General features: G+C 36.8%; 1 protein-coding gene across 6 annotated transcripts in view; it reads right to left on the bottom strand.

Moving 5' to 3' along the window:
• Window positions 1-13,134, bottom strand: part of LOC115221077 (transient receptor potential cation channel subfamily M member-like 2) — a 151,886-nt gene that overhangs the window by 91,321 nt on the left and 47,431 nt on the right. For all 6 annotated transcript variants that reach the window (XM_036510452.1, XM_036510455.1, XM_036510451.1 and 3 more), the window contains exons 2-3: window positions 10,480-10,556; window positions 276-420 (exon numbers count right to left, since the gene is read on the bottom strand). In XM_036510452.1, the coding sequence (XP_036366345.1) occupies window positions 276-420; window positions 10,480-10,556 (222 nt within the window). The remainder of the gene's footprint in view (window positions 1-275; window positions 421-10,479; window positions 10,557-13,134) is intronic.

Below are 13,134 nucleotides of genomic sequence, written 5' to 3'. Positions count from 1 at the left end.
TCTCCCATCGCTTGACAGCAAAGCCGAAATTTTGACTTAACCCTTTCGTTACTGTATTTAGTTTGAGATGCTTTGTGTTTCTTTCAATTACTTTAAATATAACATAGAATTTAGTAAAATAACTTAGTTAGCATTCATCTAGTGTTAGGAACATAGATTGTGACTAAGGTTTGGTGGAAGATTTTTATTCAAAATTTATGAAAACAAGATATTTGTACTCAAAGCCAGAGCCGGTTTCAGCCGGGTTGGTAACAAAAGGGTCTAAAACAAATTACCTTTCCAATTTTCTGACCAAATCCTCGAAATTCCACTTCACCAAATGCATTTGTTGGCAACAATTCAGTGTCTGTTTCTTCTTCCCATTTAAAAGGGTGATGTGTTTGCTTTTCATGTTGTTCTATATCATACCCACAGTGACATCTGAAAATTGAAAAAAAAAACAAAACAAAAAACAAACAAACAATATATGAATAAATAATTTCCACAAAGTATGTTGTTATCACTTGTTTATTTAAATGTCCCAGAATATACATGTATATATGTGTGTAAAAATGGTTTCATCTAAACATACAGTTGCGTATGTGTGTATACATACACAGACACACACACACGTACACACACGCACGCACACACACACACACACACACACACACACACACACACACACACACACACACACACACATATACATTGGGTTGTCCGGAAAGTTCGTGCTGATTTTTAAAGGAAAGAAAAAGGACAATAAATACTTGCCATTACATTTTTAATCAACCAAATATGAACCATTTTGTTGCCCAATGCGTCTCCATCTTTTCTTTAACTTGAAAATACCCTCTTCCCAGAATAGAGATTGTTTCATGACAAAGAATTCATGAAGGTATCTTTTTACGTCATCCAAAGAATTGAAGTTTTTACCATTAAAACTATTCTGCAGAGACCTGAATAAGTGGAAATCCGAAGGAGCAATATTTGGTGAATATGGAGAGTGGGGTAACACATCCCAGACCTGCTGCGGCAATTTTTGTCTGGTTCCAAAAGCACCAAGTGCCGAAAATGAACTTTCTTATCTTCTATTTTAAAGGGTTACAGAATTAACACAGGTTATAGGAACATAAACCTTCTTCCACGAAAAGATAGCTTAAACTGTGCTCTAAATGGAGGTGTAGTCAAATCCTATTTTATGGACTCAACCATGTTCTAAAATAAGTCGAAAGGTAAGCTACTATAAATCGGCACAAACTTTCCGAACGACTCAATAGTTCAAATTCATATATATTTCTTGTACTTCTCTCTCAATCTTTATCTCTTTCCCCCCTCTCTCATTGAGTAACTATGTACCTCCTCTATAGCAAGACACCTATATCTGCCTCTATTTATGTTGCACTCCAACCTTTCATCATTTGATCCGGGGTCACCTCCTCTAATGTCACCCTCTATTGTGGAAAAACACCTGCTTCTGTCTCTGTCTCTTTGTCACACTCTAACCTTTCATCCTCTGACACAAGTTCCCCTCCTCAAATGCCCTGACCCTCTTATCATTCCTTGTCTTGTGGGTTACTTGGTTACCCTTCCAGTGCTGGTGCCACGTTAAAAACATCCAGTCCACTCTATAACATGGTTGGCGTTTGAAAGGGCATCCAGCAGTAAAAATCATGCCAAAACTAACATCGCCTGTGCTAGTGTCACGTAAAAAGCACTGAATCCTCTCTGCTGAGTGGTTGATGTCAGGAAGGACATCCAGCCGTAAAAACCCTGCCAAAACAGACACAATAGCCTAGGGTAGCTTTTCTGTCTGACTGGCTCCTGTCAACTGCTCTATCCATGCCAGCATGGAAAATGGACGTTAAACGACGACGACGACGATGTTGATGTTTCCTTTTATATTAAGTTATAAGATCAATTTTACATTAACCTGAAGGATTACTCAATACTTTTTGTAGAGTACATACTGATTGCTCTTTAACAAGATTAGTGCTAACAGCGACTTCAAAGTTTCAACCACCTAAGTCATCATTGGACTATATATATATATATATATATATATATATATATATATATATATATATATATATATGTGTGTGTGTGTGTGTGTGTGTGTGTGTGTGTGTGTATAGTAAATCCCCCAAAAAGAACAACAAACACAAAAAAACAACGCGAGGGTGTGGTGCATGTAAAGTATTAGCAGACGCTCAGGGAGGGAAAGAAAGATGGTTTAACGTTTCGAATAACGTTCTTCTTCAGAAACAGAGAAAAGTCCAATAGAAAGGAAGACGGAGGAAGAAAATCGGCACCGATTCACATGTGGCTGACTGACTTTGGAATACCTTTACATTACCTTGTTCATTATATGCCATCTCTGCATCTTGATTGTGCATCATTTTATATATATATATATATATATATATATGATAGATCGCTAGCCACTACACATTCTTTATTTTCTCTCCTTGTTCCTTTCTGTGGAAGATTGTAGGCTCGAAACGTTAAAGACTTTTTCACTTCCCGAGCGTTAAACTAATACACCTGTTTTTTGTCTACACCACTTGTCTTCGTCTTTTGTATTTTTGTGAATTCTCCCAATATATATATATATATATATATATATATATATATATATATATATATATATATATATATATATACTGGATCTAGCGAACATACGCATCTAAATATGAGCAAAGGAGATGTAAAACGCTATGAAAAGCATCAATTACTGCCAAATTGTAATAGCAGAATTGCTTATGATATAGCTAAGACGATAACAACGTCGGAAAATGAAGTCACAACTGCCATATATACAAATAATTATATAATAAATGATAAATGCTCATGTAGAGAAAAATCGAAATGCTCATTGATAAATCTCTGTATGAGTACAGATCTTGTATATAAATGTACCGTGTACACAAGTGGAGGGCCGTACGTTTACATTGAGCAGACGGTTGATTCGTTTAAGAATCATTATCGCAACCACATCACCAGCTTTAAGAGAATCAATAAGAGACATTCAACATCTTTGATCGATATTGTACGGCGACTGAAGGAAGATAAAATTAAGCACAACGTAACTTGGTCCATAGTAAGGCACACGAAACCATGCAATATCATTTCCAGGAGATGCCAACTCTGCTCCGAGGAATCCCTGTCTATTCTGTGGACCAATGAGAAGATCATTAATAGAATTTCTGAAAGACTCTCAAAATGACTACATGCATATAACTATACTTTCGCACAATGCAGTGGGAACGAATTTGAGTAATTTTTAACATAGTTTACTTTAAGGTGTGGATGATTTAAATTTAATTTTCATCTCCCCATTCTTGTAAACATCAAGTAGCTATTTAACCCAATTTGTGATCGTGAGTGCACCAATCCACACGTGTGCGTATGCTTACATTTTTGCGGATGCTTGTATGAGCGAGTGTACACGCGCCATGCAGCATGCACGAAGGCGTTTACACATCCTTATCTGTTTATTTAAATACTTTTCTTGCTGTATTGCGTACCTGTTTCTTTTTTGCATCTGTGATTTTGTTTTTGATCTACATAAATGGAGATATTTCCTTCGTTTTGCAGCTTTTCTGCCAACAAATGGAGAAGTTACATTGTGGAACTGTTATTTTAACGAGTTGTGTCTATTTATCACCCGATGAGACACATCTGCACCACCGGATGCTCCTGAACCAGTTGTTAAGGGTACACCCGTGAGAGATCGATGCTAGATGTATCGAAACAATTGTCGTGATTAATAGTAAAAATTCTTGCATATTCCATCTTCCGGCTTTCATTAAGCCATATATATATATATCTACACACATATATATGCATACACACATATAATACAGTGTACATTTAAACACATTAAGAAGTTTCCATTCTAGGAATCCTTTACGCTAGAAAGAACAGCTAAAGTCCAAACCACTAATTCAGGGATAAATTCTCGAAGGGAGGGTGTAGGCAGAAATTCTATTCATTACTCAATGCAGTGGAATACCGGGGTTTTCCGAAAATCCGCCCGGGGCTTTAAACGGAAAATTCTATTTTACAAAACTATTTTTGGGCTTAAATAACCACCGACCATGGGTGGTAATATGGAAGTTTAATAGCATTCAATTTTTCACTAATGGTATATGATCGTTGAACACGTTTGATATATTTTCTTTCGACTCCATTATTGGGAATAAAGATCCTTTGAATTTACCTATAGACTTAGAGCAAATGAACGTCTAAACAAAATGCAAACAAGAACACTAACTCTGTTTCAACTTTTAACATCAAATAACCACCCATGGGCGATCTAATGGATAGGCGGATTTTCGGAAAACCCCGGTAGTAGGAAGGTTAACAGAGAAAGTAGTGTTTTTATGTAGAAGATGGACAAGAGCCATAAAGATCTCAGATGTATAGGAAACTGATTTCTGCAAATGTCCTAGTGGCTCCCTGGAAGTTAAAGATAATTCTTGTGACCTAGGGATGAGGTTGTACAGAATGTGAAATTTTAAAAATAAGAATAGGAGAAAGTTCAGAGAGCTTTTACTTTTGTTGGCAACTAAGGTTTCTCTCTCTCTGAGTAAAGAGAGGATTGTATAATGCATGTGTACAAACTTCGATGCTGCATGGTAGTGAGATGTGGTCCCTGAATGCGGAGGAGATGCGAAGGTTGGAGAGGAACGAAGCTGGTATGCTCCACTGGATGTGCAATGTCAGTGTGTATGTGCAGCAGAGAGCACTGGTGCATTGAGAGAGAAGTTATATGCAGTGTGCACGAGAGGAGATCGTGATGGTATGATCATGTGATGCGGATGGATGTTGACAGCTCCATAAAGAATTGCTGATAACTTGAAGTGGTTGGAATTCGTGGAAGAATGAGATGTAAGAAGACATGGGATGAAGGCCGACCTCAGAATGCTGAGCATTACTGTACTCAAGAACAGAATTGAGATCCTAAAACTAATGTGCTACAAAAAAAAAAGCATTGGTGTGGTTGCTGGTGTCACGTAAAAAGCACTGGTGATGGTACCACATAAAAAGCATCCAATACATTCTACAAAGTGGTTGGCGTTAGGGAGGGCGTACAACCATAGAAACCAAGACAAAACAGACTTTGGAACATGGTGCAGCCCCTGAGCTAGTCAATTCATGTCAAACTAATACCAGCATGGAAAACCGATGTTAAATGTTATTGATGATGATGATGCATGCATGCATATACATACTCACACATTATATATATATATATATATATATATATATATATACATACACATAATTACATATATACACAAACACATATACATAAGTATACATTAGAGATTGTAATTCCTAATATATAAAACTGGACACGTAACAGGTGGAAGACCTTTCAATATAGGTCTGCTGAATCAGGTTTGACCAGGCCTAAACAACAACTATAAATGTTTCTAGTCAACAGATCTTGATTTGGAAGGAAAAAAACAGAAAAGGTACGCGTGCCAATCAGGTAGAAAACATAATTAACCTTGATGTAGCACCATGAAAAAAATTACGTTAGAGGTGCCTTGGGATCAGTGTGGCCCTATAATTAAAAATGCATTTAGATACCAGAAAAAAGTTCAGTTCTTTTATCTTTATCAAACAGTATTTAGTCTAAATAACATTTTACAGCATTTTACGTGTAAACATTTTAATCCTGGCACTGATTGCAGACCTTCTTGCTATGTTCTTCACATACGGAGTTGTTGCATCCATGCAGATGAACCTGGTCTTCTTGTCCTTTATTCTTGGGCAAATGAAGCATCTATTGTGTTGTGATGAATGATGCTGGGAGGTGCTTGGAACAGCTGAAGGTACTTTTGGCAAAAGTTCTACAGCTGCAAATTATCTGTTTCACATTTGGAGGTGTTTGAGACGTCCCCAATCTGCGCTGAGCGTGCGGAGAGATCAACCAAATCAACAGTTCTTTAAAAAGTTTTAGTGGAGACAAAATTGCATGAGCGTAGACAATAAGAACATTAAATAAGAATTTGGTGGAATATTGAATCATAAAACCTGACTGTTTGGATCAGAAGTCTGGGGTCGTATTGATCCCATGGTGTCGGTTAAGGGTTAATGACAACCAGGGGCTGATAAAGGGAATTATCCACTTTCTGTTAACAATATCTTTAATTATTTTTATTTGTTCTAGTCATTTAGACAGCGGCCATGCTGGAGCACCGCCTCGAAGAATTTTTTGTTGAATGAATTGATCCCAGTACTTATTCTATTGATCTCTTTTTCCGAATCGCTATGTTGTGGCTCGTAAACACACCAACACTATTTGTCAAATGGTGGTGGGGGACAAATACAAAACGCAAAGACCGACAGACAGACACACACACACAAGAGCTTCTTTCAGTTACCGTCTGTCAAATTCACTCACAAAGCTTTGATCGGCTGGAGGTTATAGAAAAAAGTTTTACCCAAGGTGCCACGCAGTGGGACTGAACTTGGAACCATGTAGTGTGGGAAGCAAGCTTCTTACCACACAGCCACGCCTGCATCCCGCATATTGCTCATCATGAAATTATTTCGTGCAATTTCAACGAATAGTTTTACAATGCCTTTCCTACTTTCCTACTTAATGCTTTTCCTACATAAACCACACAACTTTAAATTCCTTTAAGTCAAGACCATCCTGTTTTGTTTCTTAAACATTTAATACATTATGTCAAATGTAAGTCAAACACTACTTAGGATCTTTTCACCTTGACCGGCAGATTTTAAAAATAATTTCTTTGTAACTAAACACTTTTAAACTTCGTATATTGGTAGAATGTGTCACATAAAACATCTTTTTCTCTTGGCGTTCTTGAGAAAATTATGTAGTTTGTAAGCTATTTCTTGTTTAATTTCTTGTATTTCGGCTATTTCAACCAACCAATGACGTCTATTGAGGTGAATACAATTACTGCTGTTGTTTGCCAACAACTTCAACAACAACTTCCGGCGTTACGTGTATTTGTTTACATTTGAAGTAGAAGATCGTGATTTTCCGTAAAATTTTTATTTTTTTATATATGCGGGGTTAGGGTGAGGGTGGGGGAAGGGCATTTTTTTCTTCAGCAATGTAAATAAGCTGCAAATATAAACATTTTGTGACCATAAACTGATGGATCACTCGTAAACAGAGCTGGATAACAAAACCGTTCCTATTTAGTGTCCACCCATAATTATGACCCTAGTATCGATCTCGAAATAGACACCACCGGAAGTTGTTGGCAAGCAACAGCAGTAATTGTATTCACCTCAATAGACGTCACTGATTGGTTGAAATTGCCGAAATACAAGAAATTAAACAAGAAATAGCTTACAAACTACATAATTTTCTCAAGAACGCCAAGAGAGAAAGATGTTTTATGTGATACATTCTACCAGTATACGAAGTTTAAAAGTGTTTAGTTACAAAGAAATTATTTTTAAAATCTGCCAGTCAAAGTGAAAAGATTCACAATGTCGTAAATTAAAGAATTACATTCTATGTATGTAAAAATGTATGGAACATACTGATTGTATTTAACAGTTTTCTCAAACAGCCTGCGCCTTAAAAATCTTAATTAAATCTTCAATAGAGGGATTTGGTTCATTGACTGAAAATTACAATACATGCATTGATGATAATAATGATTTCAAATTTTGGTACAAGGCCAGCAATTTCGGGGTAATGAGGTATGTCGATAACATTGACTGGTACATATTTATCGACCCCGAAAGGATAAAAGACAAAGTCGACCTCGGCGGAATTTGAACTTTGAACATAAAGACAGACGAAATACCTATTTCTTTACTACCCACAAGGGGCTAAACACAGGGAGGACAAACAAGGACAGACAAACGGATTAAGTCGATTATATCGACCCCAGTGCGTAACTGGTACTTATTTAATCAACCCCGAAAGGATGAAAGGCAAAGTCGACCTCGGCGGAATATTGAACTGAGAACGTAACGGCAGACGAAATGTTGCTAAACATTTCGCCCGGCGTGCTAAAGTTTCTACCAGCTCGCCGCCTTACACAGTACATTTATTATGAAAAGAATACTTATATATTTTGATGTTTATTAACACATACGAGAATGCATACAAATTGTTTAATGTACGTAACAATTGTTGGTACTTTTTGGCTATCTTACACCTATTAAAAAATTGCCATAAAAATTGGGTAGTTTCCCCACTAAAAAGTTGAGTTTACGTGGCGACAAGAGATTGGATTAAAAGAGATCCTTTTGATTCGATACTTCAACACATTGTTGACGTTTGGCCTCCTCAATAGGCATGATTTGTTATAAAATATTATCAGATTCAATAAGATGTTTCATTTTTCCACTTTTCATGTTTATTATTTTATTATCATATTCTATTTGCTGTTTTTTTGTGCCTGGTCAAAAAACCGTGTTCTTTAAGTATTTATCTAATTTTTTGTCTCACTCGTATGTTGGTGCTTTCACGTTTTAAGTCTCTTTCTCTATAATGTCTATTACTTCAGTAATATTAACAATCACCAGTATATCCAGATAAGTATTACTATGAAAGCAAATATTCAGATTTTAAATGCACCGAAACTACGTTGATTCCGTATCCGAAAGCTGAGAGAGGATTTCTATATCAAATTACCCTTTCTTGTCAATCGTTTTCAAGCCGCCTCATTTTGATTTTTACTGTATACATTTCTAGCACACATGACACCTTATTGTTGCTTACACACACATCATATATTCTTTTCAGTCATTGACTGTGGGTATGCTAGAGTACTGTCGTCAAGGGTATAGTTTATCACATTAACCTTTATGTACACACACACAAACGTACGTACGCACACACGCACGTACGCTTCCTTTAAATGTGTATTATTAAAAACCAAATTATTTTCATGTTCCATATCGGTTCATCAAGAAATTTCTAAATTCACGGTCTTGCCTTTTGGGTGCATTAAATAGCTCTTGGTGGCATGTGTTACATATGGTCAGTTTTATAACGACAGGCAAAAGAGTGATGTTTAGATAGTGATATAACCACCTCGATTTTAATTTTGACAATTGGAAATTTTTTCATCTATCAGGGTAAGATTTTGGGTTTGTTTCCAAAATTATTCTTCTGGTGGTGAGGGTAATTCTGTCGAGAAATTGTTTTGTTTTCAACAATGTTTTCCTATTAAGTTTCGTTTTATGTTGTGTGATGTATTTCATGGCAATGGTTTCTTGTAAATTCATTGCAGAATTGTTGAAAAATTGTTGTATTAGTATAGCCAAGTGATACTTACAAACATCCTTTCTACATAAGTTTGTTGGTAACTTTGGTTATCCATAGTTTGTCCATGTGACAGCAACTACTTGATGGTAGATGTGCCATTTCTCCTGTTTCTCTTCTCTCCTTCTCATGCTCTAAACAGCCTAAACGTCTCTAAACAAAGAAGCTGTAATAACTTCTACCCAGTCCTACTCAATATATTTACTTCTTATCTGGTTTTCCTAATGTGTCTTATTCCTAAATCTCACGCTGAACTTTTCACCATTAGTTCTACACCTTTTCCTATTCTATAAACTTAATACTTTTGCTTTATAAAACTGCATTTCTCCTTTTTCTTTTCTTCACAATTTTCACAGAAACATTTAGTTCTTATAAATCCATGCCACATTAGCTTTTGCGATTCCATTGGAGTTCCATGAACTATTATTATTTTCTTTTATTGAACTGAGATGTCAACAACAGTTCACAGTAGCTTCATGGGACTCCAGTAATATGACCAATATAAATTCAGAATGCAAAAAGCTGGAGCAGATATTACAAGGAGTCGCTTTCTTTACTTGACTCCGAAGGAATGAAGGGCAAAGTTGACTTCAAGGTCCAGAGAGCCAGAACAGATAATGCAAGGCTGTAACAACTCTGCCAATTTGCTGTACATCAAATAAATAGTATGCATCAAAAATATCACGTTCTATTTAACATAATCTGTTCCATTGATCAAATGTTACCCAAACTGCTTTCTATACAGAAGAATCCACTAATACAGAGATTGTATTCAGTAGATTCTATGAGCATTAATCGTTCTGATGGTGGTGCGGGATGTGGTCCAACGAACCGGTTTTCAAGTTTGATAAGTAATATGTTGAATCAACGGATCATCTAAATCCTTGACTGAAACCAATTTACTTGGTTTATGCTGGTTTTTGAGAAAGGCATTAACATTCATCATTTAATTTCTTTCGCTGAAAAAAATTGTTTTCTTGAGTTTAAATTATCAATACTATGTTTAGCATCAAGGCTGGAAGGATACGTATCTTGACAAAATGTCAAATGGTTGAATCCCAACTAAGAGTGAATTTGCTTTCCATTTCTCTGTGATCGATAAACGCAAGTGATATACTGTGATTGATTTACTGTATCTTTTTTTTATTTAAAACCGATCAAATATCTAAGTTTATATATGTAAAGAGTAAAAGCTAAAGTAGGAATTATTGTCTACTTACACATTATCAGATTTGGGGACGAACGTCTTACATTTTCTCATCTTTATGTTTTCTAGTATCCATATTCTTTCTTCTTCCTGGGAAATAAACAAGAACGCTATTGAATGTTAGAAGGAACGACGGGGTTTAGACTTATAGCTACAGACATTAAAACAATCACACAGTCTGAGATTTTTGCAATGGATTATAAGGGCAATGCATATTTCAACGAAAATAATACAAGAGATGTGACGGTAGCTGTAATTAATCTGGAGATGATTCAGTAGAAGCGAGGTTGTTTCATCCAGTTTGTCTAGTCCATATTGCAACACGAAAACACCTTTCTATCTATTGTTTTTTTTTGTATGACACGTTGGTTTGGAGTGTTGTGTGAGTGAATGATATCTACTTGGTGAAAATGTTGCTGCATGATGACAATGGAAGATAACCAGAGCAGAGAAAGACCAAGTGAGAGACAATGGAAGAAGTAGTGAACAGTGACCTGAGGATTCAGGATTTAACAAATTAGGTGATGTACGATCAAGAAGTATGATGATATGCAATACAACAGACCTATACAACACATGCCAGTATAGACAAAATTGTCAAAACGATAATGATGATGATGATAATTAGTAATATGTAGGTTACTGCTTTCTTTTCCCTTGGAATGAGCAGGAAGTGAAACCGAGAATTCAAATGAGAATTCAGAACTATGCCTTTCTCAACTCAATGAAATATAATCTATTACAAACACCCCGACCTTTCTGATGAGGCTTAAAAAGGGGAATAACATCGACATAAATGTACAGGCATGTCGACTTATGACAAACAAAAAATAAAATAAACAAGGCCCAAACCGTGTTATGGTTGTGGCGAGCTGCACTTCAAAAGGGACTATCCCTTTAGGAATAAAGAATGTTTTGCTCTGGCAAAAGGGTGTCATATGTGCTGTGTTGAATGATCTACGAGTTTGTCATCGTTGCTTTTTCTTTGTGAATTGTGTTACTCCGACTTGGATTTGCCTGTTGTGTTTTCTACTGTTAAGGTATAGTTGTTTGTTATTGAAAAATTTGTCCTGCTTGCAGGCATTGTCGAAAATTTGTGTGCCTCCCCTACGGGTGAATGGAGTGAACTGTTGTCATATTTACTGCCTTGAACTGTTTCTATCACTCTCTGTAGAGTTTAAAAATATTTTTCTCGTAAGAGAATAGTTGTATTTTTTCGTGGAAAATTAAAAAAATAATAATGGAATCCGAACAAATTGCTCCTGTTATCGAAAATATCGAAAATAACAAAAAAAAAAGAAGAAAGAAAAAATACGCTACTGTGACTAATGTATCACACCAAAATATGAAAATATCAAGGTCGGAGTACCAAGCTTGCTTTGGGATGTTGTCGGTCGACGGGGGAGATGTTTGCATCTCCCTACCAAGTGAGATTACATCTCAAAGAAATAACAAAACAATTATCTACAAAAGTTTTGATATTGAGAAGAAAAAATAGCGAACATTACAAAGGAAAAAAAAATTGAAAAATAACGCGCCTGTCCATGTGGCCCGAGGCCAAAAATTTGTTTCAACAGAAGTGAGGTCCAACTCAGTGGATAAAGCAAGAGGACACTCCATGAAAACCCTTAAAACAAAAGAAGTGGAATTATTCCCCTCATATCTGGGACGCAGAACGTCTTGGATTAAAATAGAGTAAGTGCCACCAGAGGTAGATATTACAGGGCTAATAGCAGCATTCTGTTTCGAAAAAGAGAAACAATTAAACACTCTCCAAATAACCTGCTCTACCACCCCACTACCAAAAAAAATTTGGTTAGGAAAAAGCGTCGACCTATTAATTTAAGCCACTCCGGCAGACTTAGAAGAGATCCGCAATCGTATGATGATCGGAGAAGAAACTTTTAAAAATCCAAGTAGAGGGGCGAAAGTCCCAGTGTTTTAAATATGGCAGAAAGGGCCACCTAAAAACAGAGTGTGGCAGCAAAAAACGAGGGCTCCTCTGCTACTACAGGAAAGGAAAAGAAAACGGAACAACAACCAGATAAAATAAAGGACTCCCCCACCCCCCCAAAAAAAACGAAAGGAGAAAAAGGGAAACACAAAGAATGACGAGCAAGCAGCTGCGAATGAGGTTCCCTCTCCGGTGAATGACATGGAGGTCGTCGTGCCGGAGGGGTTCACGGAAGTCGCCCGTAAGTGACCAAAGAGACAATGTGTGTCCCCTCATTCCTCTCAACCCGCTACCCATACAAAAAAGTACCACAGAACACACATATATTTTCTTTTTGGATGGCTGGACTGAACGTCGGCTGTCTGAATATGCGTGACCTCAGTTTAAAGTGGAAACAAGCATGTTTCTACGACGACCTGAGGTCACATAGTATGGATGTGATTGTGGCTACAGAGACCAAGCTGGATGATCTACGAACCTTCTTGAGACTCTTGAATGCCTATAAGAAAATAATGTCCCCTGGCAAAACCAGAAGCCGAACAGGGGTTGTAGTGTTGCTCCGTAAAAGCTTGACCCTGCAGACAAGGACAATCTTTGTTGATCCAGAAAATGAGCTGGTCGTTCTCAGCTTGATACACAGTGGTAAGTGGTAAGGATTTCAGGTTGATCGGCATTTATGTGCCTTGTGGTGATGGCAAACAGATTTCTATCGAC

Source organism: Octopus sinensis, linkage group LG17 (genome assembly GCF_006345805.1).
Source record: "Octopus sinensis linkage group LG17, ASM634580v1, whole genome shotgun sequence".
In the NCBI taxonomy this organism is placed as follows: domain Eukaryota; kingdom Metazoa; phylum Mollusca; class Cephalopoda; order Octopoda; family Octopodidae; genus Octopus; species Octopus sinensis.
This window is presented reverse-complemented; position numbering and strand designations above follow the sequence as displayed.